The 16128-nt window shown below is 44.5% G+C and overlaps 1 protein-coding gene across 4 annotated transcripts in view; it reads left to right on the plus strand.

Moving 5' to 3' along the window:
- OLAH (oleoyl-ACP hydrolase) overlaps positions 1–16128 on the plus strand; it is a 97856-nt gene that overhangs the window by 16294 nt on the left and 65434 nt on the right. For all 4 annotated transcript variants that reach the window (XM_069211585.1, XM_069211586.1, XM_069211587.1 and 1 more), the window contains exon 3: positions 14369–14507. In XM_069211585.1, the coding sequence (XP_069067686.1) occupies positions 14369–14507 (139 nt within the window). The remainder of the gene's footprint in view (positions 1–14368; positions 14508–16128) is intronic.

Here is a 16128-nt window from a genome sequence, read left to right on the forward strand (position 1 = left end):
CCCCCATTTTCCACTTGCACATAATTAGGTTATCGATTTACTGCCTCCTAAAGTAGTTGTCTGCTCTCTATGGCTGTGTTACCCAAAAGCCTGAGTTTGTGGTATTGAATCTGTCCTGGTTGCAGGTCTTATTCTTAACTCACTGTATATTAGATAACAGGGAAGTTTAAAAGGTCAATGAGTATGTATTAAGATAAAACATAATGGAAAAAAGGTTAAAAACCAACAGAGTGGGCCCAGCCCAGCCTCTGTCGGTCGCTGACGGGCCCTCTCTTGGTCCGGTCTTTGTCTGAGCATGCGCCTGGGTGCGTTCCGTGCAGTGGAAGCGCAAGTCCCAATTAAGGCACCTTTGGCGCGTCGGAGTGTTGTGGGCGGCCTCCTACCTCAGGTTCTGCTGGGAGGTGTGGTTCAGCCCAGCCTTCCGCCCCGTGTCCGAGTGCAGAGTGATGCGCACAGCGGAAGCAGAAGTCCCAATTAAGGCGCATTTGGCACGGCGGAGCGTTGTGGGTGACCTCCTCCCTCAGGTTATGCTGGGAGGTGTGGTTCAGCCCAGCCTTCCGTCCCTGTGTCCAAGTGCTGAGTGATGCGCGCACGGAAGCGCGTTGTGGGCGGCCTCCTTCCTCACATTCTGCTGGGAGGTGTGGTTCAGCCCAGCCTTCCGCTGGGATTATTTGCATAACTTAGATATTGTTTCCCACCCTATTTCTGAACATACATTTGCTTTATAAAAAATTGGAGTAAGCATGCAAATGGGATTGGAAAGCTGTTAAACAGGCCCAAATGTTATGGAGATGTTAGGGAAGGTAATTTTCCACTTTAAAAAATATTGCATTTTATATTTCCACCTCACTTTTTCTTCTTGCCTGCCTGGTGCACACCTATTGAGGAATACTAATTGAAAATGGACTTGCGTAGATTACCGATAGTAATGTCTGAACCAGAAAACCTGAAAAACATGTTCAAAATTAACGAGGAGACCTAGAATGACTACTTTTTAAAAAAAAATTTGAAATTACTCTTTTATGCGTGCAAGATTTAAACAAAAATAATCCAGCAAAAGTTAGCTAAAATAGTTGCTTAATATTCTGACTTCATTTGGAATTAAGAGGGTCAGTACTGCATTTGTTATGTCAAAGAAATAAAAAGAATCATATAATGGCAGAGCATATAAGGAAATGATGTAGGGTGTTAATGAAGGGGTTGGGGAAGAATAAGGAAGCAGGGTAACCGGAGGGAACAGCTAAGACCTAAAAGATTAATAAGCGATGGGAAGACGATTGAGCTGTCTATTGCAACAAGATAAAATTAAAAATGTTGGTTGTTGATTTATTTTTGTGTCTTTCATTTCCTTCTGTTGTGTATTATCACGTGAAAGCAAAGAATAATTTAACTTGTGGCATAGGCATATTTGGTTTGTCACAAATATTTTTGTGTATATTTTCACAAACAGATTTTCATAGAATACTTAGAAAATGATACGGGTTACAGTTTCATAACTGAAACAGGGAATATAGCTTCCAATTCTCAGAAACTAAGAGGTGGAAGTCGATGTATATGTTTTCAGTAAGAATCTTCGCACTCAGCATTGGTATTCAGACACCTGCACCGTTCTTTCCAATACGGCAGGTCATCTCGTAGCATGTGGTCCATAGGACAGTTAATCTTTGCAATTGTACAAACTGCCACCATCTAGATATTGGTAGTCCATCACGTTGTATGTACAGTGGGTTCCATTATGAGGTACCATCTTCCAGTTTGATGTCCCCTTTGCGCAGGTGTATATGAGTTATGCTATAGTTGTCTTTGTAGGTCAGATATGTCAGGTCATGTCCTGTGGAAAGTCTGCAAGGATCATTTTTCCATCTCCTCATAGCACTCCAGAGGGTAGAGAAAAACGTTACCTGTTTGCTTCTCCAGAATTGTATTGTGTTCCAGAGAAAGAGCTAAATTGTTCTTCCCTATTCAGTCTAGAGCCTCCAATATTAGACATTTTAAAAAGGCTGAACAGGCCACTTGGCCATCAAATGAATGTTTGCGAATTTGAAGACGGTTCTCTGTTGTTGATCAATTGGCTGAAAGAAATGTATTCTTCATTCTCTTAGAAGAAAAAGAAGTCCATTTGACAAAGAAGAAAACAAGACTAATACATATAAAATAATAAAGTCTAATAATCCTAGCAAAAGGGAATAACTTGCACTTGTAAATAAGCAGTTATATGGGGCGGGCATTTATTTGCACTCTGGCATTTAATGTTTTTGTTTCTTGCAGAGTTAACCTATTTTACAAATAGTTGTCTTTTGCTGTATAATGCTGTGCCTGCGGGTGAAGATTTGCACTTAGGTTGTCGGGAACAGATTTCCATGCCACATTCTTTTACAAAGTTTGTGAACTTCATACAACAAAGACAGAAAGGATCTGCAAGCAAATGCAGCGTCTGACACTATAAATGGGTCATTTCAAAGTTGAGGTTATTGCTGCACAAAGTTTCCGAGGATACTGCTGGGAGTGAAAGAAAACGAGCACAGGCTCTTTCACCGAGTGAATTCATCACAGACCCAAAACAATCATTATTTAAATACCGCCTGCTCTATAAAGACGGAATTTGTTTGCCTGACATTGAACCGGCACAAGCGCGCATCTGAAACCTGAGGGTTTGTAACATCCCTCCAAGGTAGGGTTCACTGAAGAGCTCGTGGGTAAAGGATATACGTGCTGGTGTTATCATAATCAAATAACGGTGATTGGAGTTTTAGTTCTGTGCCGGGGTGCGTTGTGTAGAAGACAGCTTGCTGAATTTGCCAGTGCAACACCAAAATGTAGTATGCCTGCCGCCTTCCTTGCCAGGGTGTATTTTTCTTACATCTGCTTTCGTTTTTGTGCTACCTACCCTTAATTAGTAAAAATATATCACTATAGCTTCATCTGATTAATTTATCCTCTCCCACATTACATAATTGCTCCCGTTCTCGTTGGCACCCATATTAGGGGCCCATCTTAATCCTGATGGGAGCAACTGAACTCAGAAAGGTATTTTCTGCACATATTTGTGCATGCCAAGTTTCTTTTATGTACACTATAAAGCTTGGGGTTTCTACATGTGTCCTTTATATAAATCGGTTAGTGCCAGAGGGTTTGCATATTCCAAGTGCATGTGTTTATTTCTTAGGAAATGTTGCTATGATCTTGTTTAATATGTTCACCTCTTTTGCTTCGTAGTGTACCCACACAGAGTATTTATTTTCGTCTTTCTTATAAGATTCTATTTTGGGGTTTTTTCGTGTACATACAATGAGTCACATTATTAACAATGGCATTGTATTGTATTCGTCTACCAGAGAGTACAGGGCAGTTGACCAGAAATTGTGTTATTGTTCATTTGTAAAGCATGTTACGGAATCAGTCAGCCCAATAAAATACTATGAACGAGAACAGGGGAGGGGGAAACAATGACGTTGTAAAGGGCAGGTAGAGGCATGCTCTTGGGAAGAGGAATAATGGAAATAGGGGGAGGCAGTTGAGAGCGGCCCAGCATCGTAGATGTTGGTGTATAGCTCAGGGGCTGGCGGGGTTTGGAGGCTGCTCAGGTATGGGAGAATAAACTAGGATGAAGGGAGGTCTGTAAAGTGGTAGATTAGGCAGTGGGTATTGCTGTTGGGCGGTCAGGGGGAGGGTCATCAGGTGTGGTAAGCTGGGCAAATTCCAGCATCATGGAATCCCATTCTGGAGAGAGTGCGCTTACAGATATGCCAAGCCTCTTCATGAGGAAGGGCTACTCATGCCTTCAGGGACGGAGCTAGTGGGTCCTTCCAATGCAGTGTAACTGTTCTTGTAGCTAGTAGAAGAGCTAAACTGGCAAATCATGAACAGGTGGCATGTTGTTTACTTCTTTTAAAAATGCCATGGGCACTGGTCTCCTAAGAATTTGTCAGTGAGTGTGGTGACCTCTTGCAGGGCGGTGTGAATGACTCGCCAGTAGTCGTGAAGGGTGGGGTATGACCATGACGTGTCTTAAATCTATGGCATCTGCTATACATCTGGGGCAGACTAAGTTTGATGTAGGAATATGTTGGTTAAGTTGCACGGGGTAAGATATGCCCAGTGTAAGATGTGAAATTGTATATTTTTAAATCTCACATTTTGGGAGACTTTGTGAGGAAAGGCCAGAGCTTGTGTCAGTCAGTCAATCAATCAATCAGTTGTAGAGCGTGCTACTCACCTGCTAGGGTATCAAGGCGCTGAAAGGAGGCCGGGGGGAGGAAAAGTACTACTGCTCGAACAGCCAGGTCTTGAGGCATTTCCTGTAGGTCAACAGGTCCTGGGTCGTAGGTGGACGGGGAGGGAGTTCCAGGTCTTGGCGGCGAGGTAGGAGAAAGATCTCCCACCAGCTGTAGTTTGGTGGGTGCGAGGGACGGTGGTGAGAGCGTGGTTGGCGGAGTGGAGTTGACCGTTGGGAGTGTGGAAGGTTAGTCGCTCGTTGAGGTAGGCAGTGCTTTGTGAGTGTGGATGAGGAGTTTAAAGGTGATCCTCTTGTTGACGGGGAACCAGTGTAGGTCTCTTAGGTGGGCTGAGATGTGCTTGCAGCCTGTGATGTCGAGGATGAGGCGTGCAGATGCATTCTGTATACATTGCAGTTTTTTCTGGAGCTTGGCCGTGGTTCCTACGTATAGAGCGTTGCCGTAGTCCAGTTTGCTGCTGACGAGTGCGTGGGTGACCGTCCTTCTGATTTCGGTGGGGATCCATCTGAAGATCTTGTAGGGCATGCAGAGGGTGTTGAAGCAGGAAGATGAGATGGCGTTGACTTGCTAGGTCATGGTGAGCGCTGAGTCTAGGATTGAAACCTAAGTTGCGTGCGTGGTTGGTGGGCGTTGGTGCGGTTCCTAGGGCGGCTGGCCACCAGGAGTCATCCCATGCAGAGCGGTTAGAGCCGAGGATGAGGATCTCCGTCTTGTGTGAGTTCAGTTTTAGGTGGCTCCTGTCGATCCAGTTGGCGATGGCCTTTATTCTGTCGTGGAGGTTGGTTTTGGCGGTGGTGGAGTCCTTGGTGAGTGAGAGGATTAGCTGGGTGTCGTCGGGGTAGGAGATGATGTTGAGGTTGTGGGATCGGACAATGTAGTTGAGCAGTGCGATGTAGATGTTAATAAGGGTTGGGCTGAGAGAGGATCCTTGGGGAGCGCCGTAGATGGTCTTGGTGGCTTCAGGAAGGAAGGGAGGGAGGCAGACTCTCTGGGTTCTGCCAGAGAGAAAGGATGTGATCCAGTCCAGGGCTTTGTGGCGGATTCCTGCGTCGTGTGCGGAGGGTGTGTGACAGACGGTGTCAAAGGCAGCCGAGAGGTCTAGGAGGATGAGGGCCGCAGTTTTGACTTTGTCGAGCATGGTCCTGACGAGGGCGGTCTCAGTGCTGTGGTTCCTACGGAATACGGATTGAGAGGTGTCCAGTGTGTTGTTGTCTTCCAGGAAGCTGGTCAGTTGGCTGTTGATGATCTTCTCGATGACCTTCACCGGGAAGGGGAGGAGGGAGATGGGCGGATAGTTCTTGATATCTCTGGGGTCTGGTGTACATTCCTTATCACAAAATACCCTCCGAACATCATCTTCCTCAGCAGAGTCAGATGGTAAGGGGCTCCATAGCCTTTGCAAAATTGACGGGGGAAGTGGGTATCCCTTGTGAGTCCCCCAAGATGAGGCAGCCCATCTTCACCCAGGACGGTGGGTGCTGGTATAATAATTCGGTGTAGGACAGTGGTCAGTCCCCTATGCCCATTCGTGTGAGGACTGAGAAGAGGTAAGTCCATTCAGTGGTGTGGAACACCTTCTCTATGTCCAACACCAGGCAGCCACATATGGAGAAATACCCTGTACTTGGTCTTATCTGCAAAAAAGATGTCAGAGTTTGTGGGAAGAGCTTTGCTGTAGGACAAACCCATTTTGGTCATAGTGTATGAAGTCTGTCCAGATCTGAGCGTAATGAGTCAAAAGTATTTACCCAGAATCCTATAGTCTGTTCTGTTGCAGTAGTCCCTGTGTGTTATTGAGTTTACTCCTTCCCCGACCCCCCCACAGCCCACTGCACCCAATATACAGAGGCATGCTTTACACCAACTTTACTCACACTGCAGCAGGAGAGGCAGGCCCTACATCTCCCTTCTCCTAATGATGCACAGACCAGAACCTTCTTAACCTCCACCAAACGGAAACCGGTAGAAAGCCGCATCAGAGTCTAGTGTTTCCCTTGTAGTGGCAGTAATACTCAGTATGTCAAGGATGTAGAAGAAAGATTAAATATTCCTATTCCCCTCACAACAAGGTGCCCCGTAGATTGTTGAGTAAAAGTTCTAGAATTCAGCTAAGATATCTCTCTGAGTGCAAAGGGTTTGGCCTGTATGAGAGCAGAGTTCTAAGATGGGGTCACCTCGTTGCTCCTGTTGGAGCAGCCAGGCAAAGAGCCTTCCCAACTTACCTCCCTCCATGTGGGACTTAGCTGCATATGCTGTGAGGTTAAATCAGCACAATCTCTCCAGTAAAGAAGCCTGGTTACATTTAGCCTCTTCAAGTTCAAGGCGCTGGGAGGCACCTTACTCTGCTTGGCATTCTAATAAGGGTAGCAGTTGTTCTGCCATAGTAATCTCCCTGTCTAGTTGCGGAGCACTCCCACTAACTCTTGGAGGCATGTTCCCCGGGTGAATTCCTTGTAGGCGTCCCACCTGAGGAGTCTGTTCAAGGCAGTGTTGGTATTCTCCTTGAAATAATTGCAGATGTGTGTTCTTTGACATTCTCTGAAAGCTGAATCATCCAGACATTTTTAGGACAAGTGCCAAGTGGGGACGGAAGATGGGGAGGAGTTCTCCAGTGAACGTGATCATACACCACCTGGACCAGGTAATCTGCAGTGTGAAGTGATACAGCAAGGGATTGTGAACACAATATGCTTTCTAGACGCCAAAATATATCATAGGGAACTGAGTGTAATGAGTAGTTGTGTGATGCCAGGTGTAGGGATTGCCAGGCGTCCATCTTCCCCCAGTGTGTCAACCAGTTAAAAAAGAGTTACGTCTGGACATGTGTGGGGAGGAGTGTGGCAGGAGTGATGGGATCGCTCCAGCTGGAGGTCCATAACGCAGTTGTAGTCGCCTCCCAAGATCCACAGAGCCTGAGAGTGTTGCCCAAAAAGAGTCTTGATCTGTGCTACGGGCATATATGCTGCTGATCAAGAGGCGGGGTCCATTAAGTCATCCCTCAAGCAATACAAAGTGCCCTTCCTTGTAAATGGTAGTGGTTATAGTTTGGAAAGGGACCCCTGGTCTAATCGATATTAAGGCCCCCTCGGACCCTGAAAACGTAGATGTGTATATGGTGCCTCACAATTTTTTTTTCTGAAGCCTGGGTACTTCCTCATTGCTAGTATGTGTCTCTTGCAAGAATATTATATGAGGATGATGCTGTTTAAAGTAAAGTAAGTAAATGGAATAGCGTTTCAGTGCCATGAGCATTTGTTTCATGTTGAGAGTGAGAAGTCTGGTCGTGATCAGGGGGCCCATTTGGTGGAGGTTAAGAAGGTTGTGGTCTGAGCATCTTTAGGAGAAGGGACATGTAGGGCCCAATCAACCTTCCTCTCTTGCTGCAGTGGGAGTACAGTGTGTGTAAAGCAGGCCTCTATAGTTTGGGTGCAAGGGGTTGTGGAGGGTCATGGAATGTGTGAACTCGTAACAAACAGGGCCAACCACAACAGGCGGGATGCCCGAACAGGGTGTAGCATTATGGTAACGGTGTAGTGTGGGAGGTGGCCATGGTGGTTAACTCAATCAGATGTGCCAATGTTGTAATGTAAGCAAGGGGGCCCAGTAGTAGTATGAAGGGCCTGGGTTGTCAGGGGATAGATGCATGTTGGTGCTGAAGATGGGTCCTGGAAAGAATGAAACAAAATAGACTTTTGTGTTTTGTTCAATTCAGAGTTATCTGATCCTCCCCGGCCCCCTTTACAATGAACAGGAACATCAAATTATAATCTCTGCAGTTTGTGGTGTCACCAGGTGAAACTGGAGAGGACTGGAGGGAGACCGGAGAAGAGTCTGATTCTTCATCTGTGGAAAAGATGTGGGGACCACGGTCGTCGCCCAACGGAGCGGCCTGCAGACCAAGTTTCACTGCGGCCTCCTGATGGCACCTGATGGCAGCCTCTGATGATTTGCTCCAGACCCGTGTGCGGTGGCTGCAGTAGCAGTGACTTTGATTTGGAGCGTGAGGGGCCAGCGCCCAGGCAGCTGCCTATCCCTGCCTGGGTTGGTGTGGCTTGGTGGACCCGCATTCAGCCGAAGGAGCGCAGTCCTAAAGTTATTGTCTATCCACTCCCAGACCCTTTCAGGATCTGTGAAGAACTGGGTTTTCCCTGCATGAATATTCTTGAGTTTAGCTGGGTACAACAATGAGTTTTGGTCTCCTGCCTGTTGAATACATTTCTTGGCTTCCAGGAAGGTATTGTGTTTCCGCTGGTTGGCAAGTGTGTGGCCCGGGAAGTTTGCGATATGTTTATGTTCCAAACGGGAGAGGGCCATGCCTTCCGGAGGATGGCATTACGGTCACGGTAGTGCAGAAGCTTGGCTAACAATCGATGTGATTGGGCACTCTGGGGGAGGGGGTGCACGCCAGGACCCAGTGAGCACGGTCCAGTGAGAAGAAGGCGGTAAAGTCAGAGGCGGGGGGGACAAATGAGTGAAACCAGGTATCAAGGAACTGCAGGGGGTCTTTTCCTTCTATTCCCTCCAGGAGGTCGAGAATCCAATCATTGCTTCTCCTGGTTCAGACCTCCGCGTCGTCGACCCACTCCTGCAACACATGGACCCTCTTCTGAAGGTTGCAGATAGCTTGGTGATTGTCATCGGTGCAGGGTTGGATCGATGCTATAGTTTTTTCCCCATGGCCACTTGTGCTGCAAGTTTGCTATGTTCGTCTCTGAGTAAGATAAACTCCGTGACCAATGAATCCAGTGCACTCTCCATTGATTTGCAGGAGCTTTCGATTGCTGCTAGCACTTGGTCAAGTTTGTCCTGTGGTGCATGTAGAAGGGCTGCAGATGGATAAGGTTGAGGAGTGTCAGATATCAAAGTGGGGGGCACTGATTGTGGTGGTTTTGAGGCTGGCACAGTAGCCCTCGGGTGACCCATGATATGTTGAAGGAGGCTAGTAGTCCCCAGAGGTACTGCAGTTACTGTGGTCTAAATGAGGTAGAGGTGTTCTAAAGAGCAGTAGATGAGGGTCTTCAAGAAGCCAGGGGGGGCTGGAGTGGATGTTCCCCAGTGCACTGTGGTCCCCAGCTAATGTGGCTCGGAATTCCTGTTGATGATAAAGATATGGGTGAGGGAGGATCACCCGGCAACTCCGAAGGCAGGTGTCAAGAGGTGAGTACTAGAAATTGTTGGGATCTCCCTCCCCACCTTATGAAGCAGGGGATCGTCAATGCTGGTCCCCCAGTTGGTGTGGGGATTAGTCCTCGCAGTCTTGTCCACTCCGTGCTCTGATCTGAGCACCGGTAATCAGATCCAGTGATGCCCCAGTGATGATGTCAAGGACGGTAGTACACCCACAAATCAAAGCAGTGCTCTGCCCCTGGAGAGGTAGGCTTGAGTCTGAAGTCATAGGGAAGCAGTCTTGACTGAAATTTGCCAGGGCAATTCCGTCATCAGCAATTAGCCTTTGCAGCCAGGGAGGGCAGCCAAGCGGTTCTTCTCAGCTGGGGCTGACCATCCGTATCCCGGTCCCCAGTAAGAAGATGGTGTGAATGCAGGTTATGGTAGTCCTTGATACTGGCAAGGTGAGGTGTCAAGGGTGCCAGCAGTGCACCTTGAGGAACATCAAAGCCTTTTTGAAGGCGAGAATATGAAGAAAAAGGGGGTGGGGGAACCTAGGGCGGGGTCTCCTAATCTAGGCTTCTATGGCTGGTATGGCATTCAGTAGCGCACCGTGGGTCAGGGGTCTAGCCACAGGGCGCAGCCGGATGATGGTTATTGTTGAAGCAGACTGCGTCGCTCTCACCCTCAAGGCAGTGCGGCGGCCTGCAGGGAGCTGGCAGCAAGGTTCAGAGGAGGGCCCGTGGCACAAGGACTTAAGTACTCACCGCTTTGCCATCCCCCCGGGGACCAGACGCCATCCCCCAGAGTCCATCTGGGCCGAGACACAACCTCCCACCACGTAGGAATTGAGGCATGCCCATTCGTGGCCCTGTCCCATCCACTCCCAATCACGTGAGTTGGTCCTGTGCAGGTGCCGGGCCTTGCCGTGATATGCCACCCGGCAGGATTCAGCCTGACTGAAGCAGAGCGGGAACCCCCAGGGTGCGAGGGGCTGGAGAGTCCCAGAGGTAGTCTGTTGGACATCCTGTCTGGTGTCGGGCAGTCCTCCGGGTCTCTTCTAGCGGGCCATCATCTTGGCTTTGGGTCCGGCAGCAGGCCGATGAGCAGGGCAGCATCTACGGCCTGATCCAAGTGTGGCAGGGAGGGGCATTTACACTGCATGGTGTCCTGTGAGGGGGGATTGAGAGATGGGGGGGTGCAGTGCCCGGCCCACTGAAGGATTTGCTGGCGATTTGGGGCGAATGGCACAAGGCATTTTCACTGTGTGTCCACCACTGTTGCGAACATGGCCACATTCCCCATATTTATTTCCTTCTTAGCACAGTATTTGTGGGTACAACTCTCTAGAGTCCTCTCTATTTACACTCCAGATTTCAAGGTAAAGAAAAGACGATATATCTCTATTAAAAAAAGCCAGTTCTTATATTTCATTTTGGTTCTTCCCGTAGACTGCCCATGTTTCTTGGATAGCATGGTACACTATTTAATGTTGCTGCATTTACTTATAAAATCATAATTTTGGTTTGAGAATCACAGTCATTGAATTCTGGTCGTCACCATTCACCCCATTAAATGATTTAGAGTTATATCTTCACTTCCTAAAGCCAGTGTTGTTATGCATCCTAAAAGCACAAGATAGCAAAAAGGGTAAGGATTCTCTCCTGCTCTCCTGCATGAGAACTGTGCCTTTGTGCTAGAGATACATGGTTCCTTACTCAACTGAGCAGTCTACGGGCATAGAATCAGATAACATGAAAGAATCCAGATAACAGCTGCCCTAAAATTTGTATTTTTTTTTAAATCCTAGCATGAGTGGGTACTTCTTGTCTCCTGACAGTGCAATACATAAGCACATTTAAATTATTTTGCCTTTTATAGGTGGTTATAGTTCCAGCCATTTCCAACCTAGTACCATCCTTCCTACAGCAGTCAATACAAAAGTTATTTACTGCTCGGTTAAAAGCTTTAGTTTGTACTTATCACCCACCATCACAATACCCCACATCACACTGTTGATGCACATCCTTAATTTTGTCCAGTATTCAAAGAACGACAGGAATTATAAAAAAAAAAAAAAAAAGTGTAAGCCAAGCGGTCTCATATTTATCTTGACACATTCTCCTGTTTTGTAGAGTGATTTATTCTTGTGGGGTATAATACAGGCTCGGGTTGTAAAAAAACATGTTTTGATGATGCAGTATATCAATAAATGTTTAACAAAGGTATATCAACAAATGTTTAAATACTATAGTTTCCAATGTCCCCCAGACATGACATTAAAAAATTGCATTTTATAAGGATATAATTAATGTGTGTTTTTATATTTATTAAATTATTTTCATAGATTGCAGCTTCACTGTGAGGCAGTTTTCAGGCTGATTTCATTATGCATAAAAGATCAAAAAGAATGTGAAGTTAGACAAAAATACAATAGTTTTTAATAGCTCTGTCCCACTAACTCAGTAAATATGTAAAAAAAACAACACAGTCTTATTGAATAGGTTATAAATCCTTACTCCGTGTAATATTTGTAGTAATCTTGACTGAATTTCACTTCAGATAATGGGGACTGCCTCCATATTGGAGAGTATGGAGTGAGTTTTTAAGAGTAATGTGATTTCTTCTATCCTACAAATGTTTAGACAGATCAAAAAGGAGCTTTCATCAAGTTGTTTAACAACTTTAGTTCATATTATTTGTGTGTTTGGTTCTTGGTCTTAGTATTTCTTCAAATATTGACGAGTGCCAGTTCTGAACATGATACCCTAAAATCTCAATCCCAAGCTTTTCTATTCTGTTTTTCTATTCAGTGATCTTATAGTGTTATGATCACTTAATTCTCATTCTTTGCAATACAACAGCATTTTAATAGGACTTTATATAACGTCTGTGACAGTCGTTCCTTGTATTATAAAAGCTACATTTAAAGTTGGATTATAGCATCATACATCCTTGGTTGATCAATCCACAAAAAATTCCCTGTCTTTCTACTTTTATATACCTGGTCAGTGTTTCTAGTTAGATAAACATGTCACAAAACTCAGTTAGGTGTGCAGGCTATTATCGGACTTATTTCAGTCACAAAATAAGTTGTGAATTAATTGTGAAATGTCTAATATACCTAGTTTTGTAAACAAGGACCCCAAAGCCTTTCGAATTATAGTGATTCGTTAATGGGCAGATAACTCTTTCTTGCCTAACCCCTCTCTACGTGTCAACTGAAATAGTTATGTAGAATAGCTGTTGTCCATTTTTCTTGCCTAACCCCTCTCTACGTGTCAACTGAAATAGTTATGTAGAATAGCTGTTGTCCATTCTACGTGTAGGTTATGCCATGGCTCTCTTAATAAATATGTTAGATTTAAATAAGATACATACTAGATTTTTTTTACAGTAACTAGTTCTAGCTAGGAAGCAGGAGATGGCGCCGTGGGCTGAGTTGCTAACTCCAGAGCGGGGGATCCAGGTTCAAGTCTCAGCGTTGGCTCAACACCCTGTTAATTCTAGGCAAATCACTCAATCTCCCCGTGCCCATTGACAGCATCTGGATACCCTCATGGGCGTTTAGCCGCACTATACATATCCGAGTATTTATTTATTTATATCTTTGAGTAAAGATGTGCCAGTGATATACATATGTAGACTTGTAATCTGTGTTAATTTTTAGACACAGATTCGAAAGAAAGCAATAGATCCTTCGACACGTTTGCTGTCAGTATCTATGCATCTGATGGCTAATAACAATGGTTCTAAGTCACCTATACCTTCTGGTTATTTCAGTTGCTCAAGTAGCTGAAATTTAATCTGATTTAGGTTATGTCCCTACTTCGTTGCACTGGATTACAACTGGGGCTTTTGGGCTGTTTGTGTGTAAATTATTTTTATTTTAGTTTCCATGGATGTCACGAATATGTAAGCCTTTTCACATGAGCATTTTTCTCTGTATGTATACATTTTAGTATAACATGTTGTATGTTGTTTTTGTGGAAACAGCTCTCCTGTTGATTTTTTTAAGTTTCTGGGACTGTTACTGATATCAGCATAGCATATATTCATTTGAAATATTGTTGTGTTCACCTTTTATTTGTCTAGCAGCCAGGGTTTCTCTGGCTATTTACATATGTCTTTATGATTTGTTTTTGATGTTTCTGTTGCACTTAGATGTCATCATGTGTTTATTTGGAAATACCCCTGTAGGCCTACAATCTAGTTTTACATCTCTGTGGGATTTAATGGAGTATTCTTACCCCCTTCAATAAATATTCTTCTCCAAAATAATTTAATTCAAGCATTAATTATTTAAATATCCTGGTTCATCCAGTGTGGGGCCATCTACTGGGAATGTTTTTATTTAGCAGTTACCCATTGTCCACGCTGATCTGGTGGCCCCTATGCAACAAAAGACAAATGATTAAAAAAAAAAAGTCTGCCTCTCTTATTAGATTCTCTTAATCAGAAAATATTTGTTATTGCCATCTTTTTTTTAACACTGCTGTTGAGATTTACACCAACCACAAAGATAACCTATGAGTCTGCCATGTAGTTTCTTCTGTGTGTTTAAGCAAACTTTCTATAGGATTCTGAATGGAAACACAACTTCTTCAATACATCTACTTCTGTGTGTCTTCAAAAACACACACATGGACACACATGCACAAATCTATTAGATGTTGTATACTCTAATATTGTTATGAAGATATGTGAAGTCTACATATGTTTGATGATCCATACTTTAAAATTCTAACTATCTATTCTTATTAATAGTGCTTGTGCATGTGTTGACTAAAGAGCTCATCAGCGTCTTTCAGTCATCAAACCCAAAACATCACAAATCTGTTTTGAACTTAAAAAGAAAGTTTTTAAACAATTGGTAATGTTAAATGATAAAAATGCTAAATGATTTCATTACTCAGTGTGACTACATAATGTACCTAACTTTGAGAGGCATAATAGCATGGCATTTCCTGTTTGGTAATATAAAACTGTCTTATCTGTAATTGAATTTTGGTGTTCTTTTCCTACAGTGTATTCAATAAGATTGCCAGGAAGAGAATCTCGTTCTCGGGAACCCTTTGCTGAAGACATGAACCAAATAGTTAAGGAAATAATAACTATTTTGCTGCCACAGCTAAAGGAAAAGCCTTTTGCGTTCTTTGGTCACAGGTAAATGCAATAACCATAGCAATAATATAGCCTTCTCAATTAAAAAGTTGATATTTGATTTCATTGACCTTTTTCTTGGATGATTAATTTGAACCCCTGAGTGGATGTACTGCTGCTGATAGGGTGCACTTTGTAAGAGGTGGCTAGTTGTTCTGGTGTGCTCTACTAAGACACTGAACCTTACTTACCTTAGGTGCTGTGGGTGCTAGAAGCAGTGATATAAACTGTTGGACTTGGCCCTTTCTGCAGGGTCATCCCCAAACATTTTGCCTTAACGCACCTTTGTTTTCTGAACCCGTTTTTGTTAGCTTTTAGGACTCTGCATACTTTACCATTGCTAACCAGTGTTAATGTTCTGGTGCTCTCTTCTTTAAACATTGTAAAATTGGCTTATATCCAATATGAATATTTAATTTACTTGTAAGATCCTAGTACATTGGTATCCTGTGTACCCATGGCCTGCAAATTAAATGCTAGTATTGGGCCTGTAGCACAGATTGTGCCACCCACTTAAGTAGCCCTTTAAACATGTCTCAGGCCTGTCATTGCAACCAGTGTGTGAGTATTAAACTGCTATTTTGACCTGGCAAAATAAACCTTTCCCCTGGCCCAAATCTTTTATTTTAATGCATATAAGGCATCCCTAGGCTAGGCACAGGACAACCCGGAGGGCAGGGTCCAATGGATTTAAAAAGTTGGACATATGCTTTTAAGTTTTACATGTCCTGGTAGTGAAACCCCTTAAATTCCTTTTCACTACTGCAAGGCCTACCTCTCCCGTAGAATAACTTTGGAGTTACCTTATTACATTTAATTAGCTGTAACTTCCAAATAGAAACAGGTAACCACTTCATGTTTGGTGTCTTTGAAATTTTAATGAAAATTCTGTCTTATAGTAAAGTCGGATTTTAAATTACAATTTTGAAATTGCCACTTATAGAAAGTTGGCATTTTCCTGCCTTAGCCAGTTAGTGCCTGCAGCCTGTGGCTGAATAACATGACTGGGTGTAGCTGGCAGCTGGGCTTTGTGTATTCCTTTCAAACAGCCACACCCAATGAAAGGCTTAGATATGCCTGGATGGGCCAACACTGGTAGGATGGGTGGGTGGGGCTGGGTACAGCCCTACGTACACATTACTAGGCTGTGTCCTGCCTCCACAGAAAGGGCTGCATGCTCCTTGTATTTAGTCTGGAGCCAGGACAGAGGATGCAGGAAACCTGTACACTTCAAAGGGAAACCTCTAGAAGCTTTTCCCACTTCAAAGGAAGGAGGCTCCTGATATAAATACTAGACCTCAGGCACAAACATTTCAGTACTCTTCTGGATCTGTGGGGACTGTGCCAGTAAGAAGGACTACTATGCTGCTGAAGGGACTGGCACTTTGCTGGACTGCTGACCTGCTGGACTACTGCCTTACTGGACTGACACCTTGCTGTATTGTTGCCCTGCTGTCCTCCTGCCCGAGTCAGAGGAATTGGACCTGCACCTGAACCAGAACTCCCAAAGTGACTCCTAGGGCAAGTCTGCTGGACACCTATTCAGAGCAACAGGGACATAACAGCCTCACAACCACCTGAACTAACATCCAGATCCAGCTGAAACAAGCCCCTGACCCTCAAG

The sequence above is a fragment of the Pleurodeles waltl genome, chromosome 10 (genome assembly GCF_031143425.1).
Source record: "Pleurodeles waltl isolate 20211129_DDA chromosome 10, aPleWal1.hap1.20221129, whole genome shotgun sequence".
Classification (NCBI taxonomy): domain Eukaryota; kingdom Metazoa; phylum Chordata; class Amphibia; order Caudata; family Salamandridae; genus Pleurodeles; species Pleurodeles waltl.